At 32.8% G+C, this 15587-nt stretch overlaps 1 protein-coding gene across 1 annotated transcript; it reads right to left on the bottom strand.

Moving 5' to 3' along the window:
* Nucleotides 1–1362: 1362 nt before the first annotated feature.
* On the bottom strand, nt 1363–10303 carry LOTGIDRAFT_237158 (hypothetical protein; the record flags this gene model as incomplete). Its single annotated transcript, XM_009068994.1, has 15 exons — nt 1363–2467; nt 3378–3476; nt 4577–4753; nt 5822–5939; nt 6179–6307; nt 6588–6703; nt 6949–7111; nt 7287–7419; nt 7556–7656; nt 7808–7996; nt 8200–8343; nt 8715–8840; nt 9130–9291; nt 9516–9675; nt 10230–10303. 15 exons carry the CDS (start codon nt 10301–10303, stop codon nt 2130–2132), a joined length of 2229 nt encoding a protein of 742 aa, XP_009067242.1. The 3' UTR covers nt 1363–2129.
* Nucleotides 10304–15587: the final 5284 nt, after the last annotated feature.

A 15587-nucleotide genomic window follows, 5' to 3' on the forward strand; every position in this document is an offset into this window, starting at 1 on the left:
TATGGTTGCTGTTCTTTAATTGTCCTTAATTTTTTAGTTTTTTCTCTAGACCTTCTCGACAAGCATCATGCCGACAGCAATTTCCTAGACCAAACCACTCCAAACCACATACTCTGTAAGCCCCATCTAAACTGACATATTTGAAAAGGCCTGATCCAATAACTATACAAGGACTTGCTTAATGCTACAGTTTGGTGATAGAATGGTAGTCCGTCTTCGTCTATAATTATACGGCTCAGTCTATTTGAATGAAATAACCACGTATTGGGGATATTATATGGGAGAAAACTCTAGCTTCTCAACATAAAACCACCAACGGTTTCATAGGGCGAAAGGGATCTATTACGTATTACCATAACAATGGCAAAAATATTCAGTAGCCAATAGGTCCGTTTACAGCTGTTATTACTGAAGATGTTAAGCGGTAGTAAGATGGTCGTATTGTCATTATCACATTGACATTAATATATGTCGACCTTTAAAATAACATACAATTTTTTTTTCATTAAGTTTAATAATATAACAGCATCTATAGATACATAACTAGTTGTAATATATACATTATATTATATGTTTTACAGTATTTTGTACACCATGGTTCCTGGTTTTTCATTACGCAATTTCGGTTTCAGAATTTCGAATTATCTATTGATGAAGCAAATTGAACGAGAATCCAGCTGTTATAATTATTTTGTCCTTTGGGACAATACATAACAACTTTACCCTACATTATAAGGGTCAGTAGGAATGCCGATAACAATGACAATGATCTGGAAGTTATCGTCTAAGACTATCAATATTTAATGCTTATAGATGTACATATTGAGACAATGGTATACTGTATGTTCTCTAACTATACCCTGTTTCCGAGAAGCAATATCTAATATATAACTTAATATAAGAATATTGGAAGAACAGATTGGAATGCTATGACTTGACTTCTTATTTTCTGGACAGCAATGCCATTACCATTTCTAACTGGATATTGCAGGAACTTGATATTCTCTACATTACTGCGAACTGTTGCCGAATGAATTAGATAACAATCACGCCTGATTGTCCAGTTATAAATGTTAATTGTACTACTGTCGTCCACCAGAAATACAATATACTATACATTTGTATAAATATAATATCTTCAATATAAAAAAGCATTTTGAGGTAAATATGATATATGCATTGCATAATGGAATGGTGTTTTTCTATAGCCATGCTTTTTATGCGAGTTTATCATTTGGTTTTTGATAAATAATTTCACTATATTTAAGTATGGAAAATGCAAGTAGACAATATCGATATTAATAAAAACAATATCCAACTTTCCAATTGTGGGTGCGATGACCAATTAATGGCAAGAACAGTACAATTTGGAATGTTATTATTATAAGCCTATTTCAATTTTTCACAAACTCTTAACAAATATTCACAATCTAAAATCAAAATTTAAAAATTCATTAAAAACAACTTGAATATAATGTTTTGGTGAAGGAAAGTTCCGCATTTTGCATAGACTTCTCTCTAAGAATTTACTAGTTAATTTAGAGAGAGAAAATATGAATTAAATAGCACCTCAAAATCTAAAAGAAAATTATAGCACATCTTACAAGGCACGAACTTGATTTTGAAAACACAACCTTTTCTGTTTCAAATTATTTTAATTATACAAAAATAAATAAAATTTGATAATTCATTTCATATTTTTAATAAAAATATTTCTGTGGGAAAAGATTTGAACACATAAGCGCTGGATGACATTAGACAAAAAAATCATTTTTTATAATTCAAATCGACAACTATCACAACTCTTTACCCATACCTGATAGATTTTGACTATTATTTGAATACATGTACACACAAACAACCACGGTGGTAGCAGGTTTAGTACAAGCGATACAATGAGTAAATGATGAACTACAATGATTGCTACACACAATCTTGGTTATCTGGACTTTGATTTCTATAGTTTTTGGCATTCAGCTCCATTCCAACGAGAAAGTTGAAATATCTCTGGTAAAGTAGAATCTTGCTCTGATTCACCATAAAACACTACAAACAGATCTCTGTTATTTCAAACTTTCTGGATTATATTCCCAAGGATATAAAAGTTCTTAAAATCTAAAGTTTGTGAATTAAGTCCATCTTTTTTCAGATCGTGGAGTTTTTGGTAGTTGTCGTGATTTTGTTAAGCCTCGTGTTGGTGTAGTACTACCTGGACGAGACGGGGTGGATGTGGTCCTAGGAGAAAATGTATTGGGGGTTGTAGGTCGTGACCTTTGGCCATAGGGCGAGGATGTAGGGGTGGGAGTAGTTGACCTTGGGAACATGGATCCTGATCGTCTGTTTGGGTTGTTAGCAGGACTGGAACCAGGGGTAGGTGTTTTTGATTTTGGACGTCCAGCACCATTTGATGTTAAACTAGAAGATGATGTACTTAGTCGTTTCGTTCTGGATAGACTTCCGGTTGAACCTGAAATTAATATCAAATTAATTTTAAAACACAAACCTGACATGACATGAAATATAGATATGAATTTTTTTATAATTTTCAATCAGACTTGTGTGGTTACTGCAATTACACTTAAACTAGGCTTTTAATGACATCACTAATCGCGAATAGGTCTTATGTGATAACGCTTAGTTTGCGATTAGTGACGTCAACAACCACTTCTATTTAGTGGAATTGCAAGAATCACAGACGTCTAATTGAAAAGTAGAAGTGCATATTGATGCTATCAGTGTCACCTATACACATGCAAATGTTAGAAAAACTCTTAACATTCCCTTTAAATGTATGTCATTTCCATTAACACAGCTATCAAAAATCTGATCTGATCTGATCTGAAGTAATACATGTAGAAAAATTGTATGTTAATAGTCAAAATTCACAATCTCATACATGATAATACATACAATACTGAAATACATTAAAATCTGTGCTGGTAATCATCTTTAGTTTATAAATGATTTTTTATTAGATGCCATTATTTTACCCTGGGATGATTCGTAGAGGCTCTTTTGCTTTCACAAATTCATGACATACCGGTATGGAAAAGGGGCAGAACAGCATTTTCTTACCAGCTCCTATAAAATTCTCACATGCAGTTATCATCCATATCATTATGAAATGGAAGTGAGGTTATCGTGGTATTTTTTATGAATTGTAAGAACAGGGGAACAGAACATCAGATTTTAATTCCGAAAAGTGCTATGGATAGCTGTACAGGACGAACACGACTAGAAAATATTTTATACCCAGTACTTGTTTCAAACACCACAGGGAGAGTGTAAAATATTATAGGTATGGAATGGAACATCTCTGGTATCTGAAGATGGATAAATGCACAAAGTTAAGATAAAGCAGTGGAATGTGTTCTTACCAAAGTCTGGGTTTTTGTGCATACCATTACCGTTAGAGAGATTGACCATAGAGGAAGTGATTCGACTTCGACGTAAGGAAGAGTCAGCTGAACTGCCAGCTGTAACAAAATATTAAGGTGTTGGTTAGTTTGGTGCTCAATGAAATATGAGAATAGAATACCAATGCTCGAAGGTAAAGTATAATGTCACTACAACTAGTAAGAATGGTTATCAGCTCTCAAATGTTTGCTAACAATATGTATCACATTAATGCAATAACAATTCTGTATACATCGCAGACATTATACTCAATATGTTTTGCACTTTTACAAGCTGAAATCATCTCTACCATATGTAAAAATAGAAACAGAAAACCTATTTGAATATCCCAGAGATGAAATTTTAGGACTGATACAGTGTATAGATTAAATGATCGAATGAAGGTACTTAAGGTCATCACTGTGATAAATGGAATGTGGCAGCCAAGTTTGCATTTGTTTTTCATCAACGACGTTGCTTTTTGATCCTTCGATGTCGACTCTTCCTACTATTGTGAAGCAGAATTCGACAAGCGTTGGATTGTTCACCTACCAACAGGGAACCTGAGCTGAGTTTAGACCGCGGTGAGACAGTTTAGTTTTGTAGGACATTGGCTAGCCTCGATGAAGTTAAAGTATGGGTGTAATGCAAATTGAGTATTATATTATGAAATATCAGATACACAATAATATGTATAATAATTAGGTAAATAGGATTATGATACATATCATGATTATAATGGTTATAATGTATTAAATGCAAGCAGTTATATTATACCATCATGCAGATAAAACCAAACAATCAATCAACAATACCAAGCAAGGTAGTCTGTAATTAAGATTTTGTGTAGCATTAAAATCGGGTTAGGAATTGTTGGTTGTCATAAAGACTTGCAGGAACAGAGATATTCGAACTTTGACAAATTTATAGGAGAGGATAAGACTAAATCTGTATTTTAACAACTTGCTAGCATGACCCTTCAAAAACAGTTTGTAATATTGCATTTGTGATTCTTCAACTTAGAGAATTAAAGATTCAAACAAACAAACATTGAGAATGGAAACCATGCCGAACTGTTAAATATTCAGTATTTTGTCTTTCCAATGAAGATAGTTTTGAAGTCTGAAATATTTCTATTCCTTGCTATTTTAAGACAACCGTTATTTTCAAGCCCAAGTACCTGAAGAGTTAGAAGAAGCATATCCTGTATCTGTTTGACGTTTACGTGTACCCGTTGGAAAAGGTGAAATACTACGTAAAGGTGTTCCACTGCCTCGACGTATGGTTCTATAATCTGGCGACCCATCATTTGGTATATGCAGAGTATCTCGTAGATCTGTGTTTAGACGACCTCTGGCTGTGTGGGAATAGGGTTAAAGGTTAAAATATATTTAGATAGATTGTTGGCCGAAACAGTTGACAGAGCAGTAAAAACTAGAAATGCAGGTCAGGTTTAACTTTTCACATCAGCACTTGAAGTTAGATGAAGCACTATCCTTAAAGGGAATTAAAATGTTTGTATTTCCAATCAAAACGGTTTCACATGATCTTTGTTCAATGCCCTGTCAAATGTTGCGGCCTATTACACATTAATCTATATATATATACATTGAGAGTAATACCAAGTCTTATTGAACCAGTTTGAATCAGTCATCATCAGGATCCGAGAACCACACCTGGATTATGTCGGATTTTATGACGAAGATATTGAAATTATGAAATAGGTACTTAGTTATTTCCATCCAAAATCATTTTGATATATTTTTGACAAGACATAACTCGTCTGACGTTTTCTAAATGTTTAGATTGAGACTTGGTATTACCTAAAAATCTGGGAAATATACAGATGTTGTACATCTGTTACAATGATACAATTGTTAGCAACTAAACTAACTACTTTGTTAGCATTGGAACGTATATCAATATAGTTGACGGCATCATAATAGGGGTTATACCCTGGGTATAATAAAACAACAAAAAAAGCTTAAGCTCCATGGCAACCCAAGCTTAATTTGAACAAAAAAAAAAAAAAAAAAAAAACAAATGCCTTTTCTCCCATATACAAATAATAAAAAAAATGTGTCCACCAAAAGATAATTAAAGTGACAAGTATTGAAAAGCATTCATTCCATAAACCATAGAAAACTTTCAATCTAGAAATCAGTAGAATACCTCTATATTCATTCATGTGATTATGGTGGGCTGCCACTTAAAATTCAAAATTCAATTAAATAAAATCTTGAGTAATCTCTGACAGTGGTGGCATCTTTTGATGCATGCAAATCACACAACTGCATACAAGCAATTCCAAAATTCAAGTTCTGTTATAATAGTTCTGTTAAAATTTCATATAAATGAAAGTTATATTTAAAAATTAACGATGTATTGTTAATATAATAAATAGATAGACTACTATAAAACTTACATCTACATGGATCATTTGTTTCCAGAAATTCATCTAATGTGATCCAGCCTCCACCAACTCTTACCATCACAGTACTGTTTAAAAATCTCACTAAATACGTTCTCTGTTTTTCACCAAACTGGGTAGAAAATATAATGAAGTTTTAGTGGTTATTACTTAACTAACTTTTCTCGAAAATTACAGTATAAGTTTTGCATTTTCAACTGTCAAATTATCTGAACTGTGTACAACTACAGCAGTCGTTTTTTTAACATCTAAATTTCCGTCAAAGTACCTGTATATTACTAGTAGATCCTTTTCCAGCATGATTTAAGGTAGATAATATAACTTAATCTAGATTGTTTTTACACTACTTACCCTATATTTTCCATCATCTACGTACAGAGCTTTAAACTGATCTCGACACTGACAACCAGATACTTCTCTCTCTATCTCATCATGGATTAGTTCATTATCTGATTTTGATGTACTCACACTGGTTCTTCGCTGGATAAACAAAAACATTTTTTTATAGAAGAATGAATAACACATTGTAACATTGAGTAAGATGTTAAAGAAAGTTGTGAGAGGGGGTTATTAGCTTTTTTAAAATTTGCAGGAAGTTTCAAATAAATCAGTTCTTAAATCAAAACCCAAAGTAGGATCCTCCATTAATTGAACTTATCCTGGGCGACCCAAATATGATCTTCTAAAGTGAAAAGGCTTCTACTTTTAGACATTTCATTGAAGATGAAAGAACAGATGAAGAATTCTTAAAAGAAAATACCTTATCTTGTTTGATAGCATCTATAAATTCTTTATATGCCATTCTAGGTTTACGTAACACTTGCTTCTCAAATATATCAAACACAGCATTTAATTCTGTTTTATTGGTGGGGAATTCTAAACAGGAATAAAGATGATTTAAAGGAATGGTGCTTGAGTTGAGAGACACATATTCCTATTGATGTGCAACAGACGGGCTTAACAGACTATGATTACTTTACAGTTCTATGATCTATGATGTTATGTCCCTTAGTTGAATCTTTTTTGTAGAAAATAAATAAAGTTTCTGTTTAGAAATACAGCAATTATTTCTGAACACAAGCATGACTTTCTTGAAGTTCAACGGTTTTATAGTAACTTACTAGATTGTAACATGCCCTGAACAAATTCCTCTCTACTAACAGCACCATCACAATCTTTATCTTGACGTCGGAAGAAATCTGAGATCCGGAACTTTTTATTCATTATCCATTTACGATACCGCACTCTCCATACGTTGAAATCAAAGTTTTTAAAGCTCTCCAACTGTGAATTGATAAAATTATTGATGATGTCATAATCTAGGCCACATGAGAAATCTTCCATCTTGTAATCCTTCTCCTAAGTTTGCTTGTCCTACTGGATTCTGTGTATTTCTATTTGAAGTGCACTACAACAACATTTCGTCTGTTTTGAGTGAATAAAAGATATACTCTCTTACCTCTAATAGAGTGTCGTAAGCATCTTGTAATTTCTTCTTTCTTTCTACTGACATTCTCCATACAATTCTCCAGCGATTCTGTAACGCTGTCACTCGTGGGTTGTATCCATCTATTTCATTTAATCTCATATTACTGGAATACAGCAGTACAGTTTGATTAGAAATAATAATAAAGCAGAAATATGAATTTAAACAAATTCATTGAAGCACCTGAAACAGGGAGAGGGGTAGTGTAGGAGGGTATCTTTTAACTGTAGAAATTGTCTTACCTGCCGAAATTTTTTCCAGGAGACATTTTGGTTTCCATAGTAACCAATTTAGTGAGACGTTCGGCATCAGCATTTCTATTAGTAACTTCTTCATGGAATTCCTGAAATTTGTAATTTTATCAATGAAAATCAAGGTGCTGTTTTATTTACAAATAATAATAAAAGATAGGATACATATTTGATCAAACTGCTGAGAGTCTGAGACATCTAATCTGTAATATCCATTTCTACCCACTGGTAAATAATACTTACTAAATGTTCTTTGAGAAGAGTATCAACAACTTGGAGATCTTCGGGAATTGGATCCCGTTCTTTGGTAGCTAGTAATGCTTGGGCATCAGTTAACCAGGATAGGAGTTCTTCTAACAGAGCAGCATTACCCTGTATACTGTGTAATGCTTCTTGTAATCTCTCAGCACGACTCTTCGCTCTTTGTAACAACTATAATTTGAAAATAAGGATTAGCACATACTACATATTATATTCATGGTAAAGGATTGCATAATATAATATGCCTTAGGAACTTTGTCTTGCTGAGTTAAGATTGCTAGCCTTGGTGTTCAGGTAGAGGATAATAGCTCAGAGTTCATTCTGTTGAATTCTGGGCAGTACAACAGAAATTGGTGAATAGAATACTACCATACCTGATCCCATCTGGTCTGTGTAATAGTGAGGTAGTATTTAACAAATCTAACAGCATTAGGATGACAACCTATCAATATCTCTTCAGCTAATGTTTTGATTTTATCCACTGTATCTTGATGCCCTCGTAATTCTTCTTGGAATTTCTAAAAAGATGCCACATAATCACTATTAACAATCACTATTAACAATCACTATTAACAACAAGTTGAAGAGAAGATTCATTCATAAGATTGCAGTTGATGTTTAAAAACTACATCTTCACTTAATAAACTATCATCAAACCTTCTCTTTATAATCTAGTTGGTAAATGAATTAGTAAGAATATAATTTAAAGACAGATTCCACCTCCATGGTATCAATATTTTATCACATCTGATGTGTATTTGTCGATTTAAACTAGACACACCAACACTTCTCAAACATCTGCCAGTCTGAGATACTGCTTTTCGACTGTCTTTTTCAGCAGGCTCTCAAAATCATAGAACAACATTCTCATATAACTCCCAATGCCTACCTCATGTCTTTCAATAAGCTGTATTATTGCAACTTCATCATCTGGGAAGGCTCGAAATTTCAACTCAGACTCAGCTTGAGGTAAAAATTCTCTCATTACCGTCACTACATCCTGGAATTCTTCAGCCTAGAAAATATAGTAAGTCTTACAACTCTTCTGTTAACTAATCTTTAAAGTATTTTTACTGAATAATTTTCCTTCAGGAATACCTGACCTGTCTCTCAAACTGGGTTTTTTGACAATGCATCCCCCTTAAAAAAAATTCCATATAGCTAGAACTGTTTAGTTTTTTTTTTAAATAAAAGAGATCTGAGAAATAATGTCACATGATGACTAGGTAATGTAGATGGTAAGCTTAATTTTTGTAATCAATTTCTAAAATTTAACCATAAGCTTTACAGAAAGTCATACCCACCAATTTCATGGCATCTCGAAGTTTATTTTCTCTAACATCACTCAGATAGTTGACTCTTTCCCATAAATTACCCAGTTCCTCTTTCTGAGCTTTTGGTACATTACTGGCATTTCTCATAGTTTCTACTGTTGTTTCACGGACTAGAAGTTCTTGTTGGATTCCCTGAAATACAGATTATATCAATAGACTTAGCCTTTGTAGTCATGGTTGACAAGGGGTATTGATGGACGAGTTTTACAAAACAAATTTCACACGTCGGTATCTATATTTGAGCTGCTTCATGGATATGGAATTTACACAATTAACTATGGTTTACAATCTCGTGCATCTGATGCATTGATATTTGCGTATTGTGACTAATTTAACAAATTAAATCCCCAACTCACCTTATGTTGTTCATTCAACATGTGAACAGTATCAAGATCACCAAGAACTGGTACATCTTCTTCTAGAGTAGATTCAGCTTTCTGTAACCATTCTATTAATGATTGTAAAGCATCTGATACTCTTCCTGATGTTAATAATGCTTCATCTAATTTATTTTGACTGAAAGAAAACATTAACATCTCTAAATAATGATATAATGTAGGTAATATTTATAGCATCCACTCAAATCATCTGAATGCATATAATCAATATTCGCCTTCTATACCTACTATACAAATACTAAATGTTCCTTGCAAGGCTTAGTTCAAATATCATTATTTTCAAAAACATTCAAACATAACAAAATACGTCTGACAATTAGTTTATCCACTAGTATTAAAGGAGGTGAACTGACAACGCCTTGTAAGTGTAAGATCTATACATTAACAAATAAATATTCAATAAAAGACACTAAAACAGAAACAACAGATGGATAATTATAGATGCAGATATTGAGCGGCTACACAACGTATCTTGTCCACCTTGTCATTACTTCAGGAGACAAAATTCGGAAAATGTACGAAAACACCTTAAAAGAATAATACAGTGAAATCTCCAGGATGAGATAAAAAATGACTAAACAATCAAATTGCGTACGTACATAATCCGACGAAATTTACCTTCAGGAATTCGATAGGACAAAGAGCAATCTTCTAAATTTCAATACCACTTACTGAGAACTGATAACTTTGGATCCATAAACACTGAAACCTAGGGGCCAAATTCCAGAAACACACAAATTGGACATCCTGAAGTCGCTTGCTACAGTGTAAGATTCTGTCCAATTTGAAAGAAGGAGTTTATATTATAATCCAGAAGCTGCTATTGATTAGCTTACTTATTGAAACCACTTTCAGAAGAACATCGCGACAAGATCTGTACACAACAAAGAATCCATTACTATCAGATGACTTTAAAATGTACATGTGTGGCCAAATCTTTGTCACACTGAAATTTGATATCGTACGCACAGTTGAATGCGCAATCAGTAATTAATGACACGGAACACAATAAACTTCAGTGTCCCTGTCACATCTTGACTCCAGATTATGATTGACAGCTCCTTGACCATCATATATTCTGCACATTACAAATGAAAACACGGTCTGAACAACCAATAAAATGACCAGTTACATAATGGACAGTATGTGTTGTTATTAAGCCTCTTCTTCAAAGAAGCCTTAAACCTAACATTGACACCCACAATAATGTCCAGGGATTAAAAAGAAACTTAATGGACTTTTGTTTATTCAGTACACAGCTTGGTGTCGCTTAAAAATTTGATTTAGTTATACTCTAACAAATTTGTTGGAGGTGACTGTCTTACTACAAATAAGTTTTCTTTATAGAAATCATAGGCTAAATTATTTCCAACCACTATATTGAAAGAACAAGAAAAATGGGCACATTAAGATATCATATTTATTATTATTTTTTCTATATAATATTTATATCTCATTCTGTCACTATATTGCATTCTGGTATGGATAAGTTCCTTCACCACAAAAATATCAATCAGTTAATTAACTATTTAAGATCATGTATTGATATATAGGATTACCAATAGCCTAATATTAATCCAGGTTTCCATGTGTCAGGGATTACAATTATAAAGTCAAGATGAAAGAAGCCGTCTAATATAATATCTTAACACCGTATAATATTGTGTGTTTGAAAGGTGTTAAAAATGAATAAAGATTATCATTGTCGCCGTTCTATGGTATTCCTGCATGTTGCATATTTATCAGAACATGACGGTTTTCACTTGACATCCAAAATACTTCCAATTATTCTTATATCCATCGAACAGTAATATTGTTCAGTTCAACATCTTATTTTCAACAATTCAACCTTCTTTGAAATATGTATAAAACACATTGTTTTCACCAATAGTTAAAGACGTATTCACGTTCACGAAAGGGATGTATGTAGTAAAAGGTGTTTCTACATTTTCAATACTGCTAATGTGATTCTCAATCGTCAATCCCTAAATCTTTCATAGATTCATTTTCTTTTTCGGTATAATCTTATCGGACGAAGTAATTTAGTCCAAAACATAGTACTGACAATTAAATATTATTTTGATACACACTGACTAAGATTCTCGCCCAAAGCATTATCACAGTATTTTATGTTACTTTTAACATTATTTGATATCCCGAGACCAAAATATTTTTCCACCCAGGCGTCCATCTGATTACAATTTGTTTACGTTTGAACACCCACTTGACTGTTGACATCAACATAGTTCATCTATCAAACCTTAAGGGACTTAAATCAGACGAAAACTGTAAAATAAAGGTGAATGAACAGTTTTTTAAATTGATGAACCCGGGTCAAACAACCATTTTCTGGTATTAAACAAGAATCTCACAATGTCACATATGATAAAACACTAATAAAGCCTGGTTGTCTAAGTAATTATGGGGTGTCGCTTAAAGTTTATCATTGAGGTTGAAGCATTTAGAGGACAAAAGTCAGGGCAGGGTCACCAGCCTCAAGTTGAATCTGTGAACCCTGTAATTTAATCCAGATTAAAAGATAAACAACCAAACGCTTACTGGGATGCAAGAGCAATTTTACCCAGTGATCTAGATCTGGCTTATGAATGAAGTTCCTGAAGTGCCAACTTTCTCAATATTTATGTCTTTAAAGTGATTTGTTTCTTCCACGAGAACCCCAGTACTCTGTCCATCATCCCAGCTGAGAATTATTTTCATACATTACTTAATCATTTATTACTCTCATCAACAGTATGCAGCTACATAATGCACTTGATCATAATCCGGAAGTATCGGGGCTAATCACTGTCTAGAGATGATAGATCATATTACATAACGGTAGATAAATCACAACCTGTAGCTTATATGGTGGTGATTTGCTGTAAGGTCGTTTGTCAGCTCACGAGCAAGGATATTCTAATCTTAAACATCCCGGATCATTATCCTGGATACATTAATATTAGAGACGTGTATAACGACACATCAAATTGTGTTGCAAACCAAGGGAATGTCCAAATCAGAAGAATGAGTTGAAGACATCATTTAAGATGCTGACATGAATATTTTTCCTCCAAGAAGAAGATAAAGAGTGATAATGTTGTGATCATCCAACCACGAGTCAAACACTAACGAAATCATTTTAGGTTCAGAATTTCGTTGACAATGACTTTCCTATTTTCAGACCAATACCTGGTCTACAAATCACCCAATATATTGTGTATACTGGATACTTTTTCTTGCAATTGAGCTTCAGTTCCAACATGCCTACTTTTATCCAAACCCAAATTTGCTATTTTAATAAAACAAATATTTAGGAAAAATGCTAAAAATGTTTATGTAAGTTATAATGACTTGAAAGACTTGATGTATGTGATACATGATGATAAATATAGTACTATAATATATACAATTTTTATAACATATACTCTTTTCACGACCTTGCTTTTTATACGAAATTATGGTATGGTATAAAATTGTAAATTTGATATCGACTCTCCTCTAACCTCGATGTGACAGATCTTGTAACCCTGACGCCCAGACACCTCATTAAAATTAAGCAATGAATGTACATGTGAAGTGTGAACTCAATTGTTCTTGGAAGTTTACCCGAAAGTAATATCACCATCATCATCATCTGAGTCAAATGATATAAATATATCATTATAATTTGTTAGGATAAAGAACAATTACCAGAAGAAGGTCATTGAATTTGGAAATGAAATGGAATTATGAGTTTGTTTATCTGATTAGAGATCAATACTCAAGAGTCAATACAAGAGTCAATCACGATGACACATAACTTCGTTTCTAAAAACTGGGACAGAGTTTCAATTATATTTCCACTTCGAAAGAGGGACGTAACGATGAAGTACATATTCTAGTATAGTATATCATACAGTAATATACGTGGTCAGTTTTTGTGTGTAAGTATAAAGACTTAACCAATGTTAAATAAAACGGAGGACCTTGAGACGGTGGCCAATATTGACTCAATGAAAGTTTTTATTGTCATTTAGAAGTAGAAGAATTTTGTTAACATCATATTAGACATCAAATAACACAGTTGATGACATTGTGACCATTCAAATTTCACTGTTTCAATATTGTCTGGTCTGTAACTGGACATTCGAACGTTCAGTAAAAAAAATGTAGAGGAGACGATTTGAAAATAATGAATGTCATGACATGAATTTTCGGTCTGATTACATCTTGTGACCTTCAACAAATGTATATCTTTTCCAATTTCTCCAGCAAAAAAGTACCTTTGATCGTTTTTATGTGCCACGTGCATTAACAGATAACAATCTACAGTATTCAACATATGGTATTAAATCCAGAAAGTATAATTCATGTAATTGTCATTATTTGATTTGAAAAAAAGTATCAAAAGACACTGAGCGTAAAATTGATATTCATGTTAAGAAAATAAAATTGTGTTCCTTTAGTTGACAAGTATGCTAATAACTGGCAAGAATTGAAACATTACCAAAGCTAGGGCAACTGTTGACGAGAACTGTTATTCATAATCATAATATTTAAACCAATCTAGCATAGTGACAATCATAATGATAAATGACTAACTGGGCCATTAACAGTCTATATCACAATATCTACTAACTTATTAGCTTATCAAATGATTGTATATAACAAATACGATTAATATTGTAATATTGTAATGGTACTTTTACAATAGTTTCAAAAATTGAGCACGTTTATTATGGCTAGGACTCTATGCATCAATTAAATAGTGATATCAAGTTACGATATTAAGTTATTTTTTGATCAATCAAATGTAATAGAAATAATATCATGACATTAAGAAACAACAGTTTTTATGGATATAGACTTCTATTTATTATTGAACACAACGTTTCATTACACATACAGGTAACGTTATCAAGTGATTATTAACCATACAGCTCAGAACATTATATATACCAGCTAAAATAATATCATGACAATCAATAAACTAAAGATAATAAAATATTTGTTTATTATTGATGATAGGTAGACTTTAATATCAACTTATTAAACATATGTCTGAGAAACTTTATCATAACTTATACCTATTAGACTAATATATAATTTGCAACCCATATGTTATACGACACAATCAATAAATGCTTGAGTGAATACAATTACTTTGATATGTTATTGGCATATATGTTCACATAGATTTGAATATTATTTATCTTGAGGCTACCATATTTCCTAAATTCTATATTTTTTTCTAAATCAAATTTTATTTGAATGCGTCATGTAGTTTGTGCGTTTTGAATTACACTAAAACCATATCAAGTCTCCCTTTGATTTTGCAGTTGTTTTATCAGGTTTCACATATTTTTCCTAACTTTAAACAGGCTCGAGACAGGGGGTAATCTTATCCCCTTACTGTTTATGTATAAATTAAGATGTTACGGTCGATACTTATCATGACACGTGACCTAGATATCCACCTGCCGCCTAATTCAGGTATATTTTTATCTATTTAAAACTAATTCAAAATTTACCAGATCACATCCAACAAAGTATTTTGAATATTTTAACCAATACCACGGTGTTCACTGCTTGATACAACATAGAGAGGAAATTGTCCATAAAAGGTAAAAATACGTCATGGCGGCCATTTTTAAACTGATAATAGAAGTCTCACCTGGATGAGGAAAATGATACTCAGTAAATAGTCTTACCTGTAGCACATATACGATGGCATAGGATAAAATCGCTGTTCTCCGTATCCTTCATCACTATTACTCTCTATAGTGGAAGTATTTTCCCTTGGACTATTCATATTGATTAATTTATCCTATACACTCTGTCAAGATGTCATCGTTGTACACTGACAAACCGTGGCTTGTTGTATACTACAGTCCACGATACCCGAGTGATAACGGTTTATACAGGTATGCTGTACGCTTACTCATCCATAACATACATCACTATCTCCCTGTCCCTCGCTGTCCTTTCATGTCACACAGTCGGGGCAAACTTTTGAAAGATCATTACACAACTGTTAATGTGACATATCAA

The sequence above is a fragment of the Lottia gigantea genome (genome assembly GCF_000327385.1).
Source record: "Lottia gigantea unplaced genomic scaffold LOTGIsca_97, whole genome shotgun sequence".
In the NCBI taxonomy this organism is placed as follows: Eukaryota; Metazoa; Mollusca; class Gastropoda; family Lottiidae; genus Lottia; species Lottia gigantea.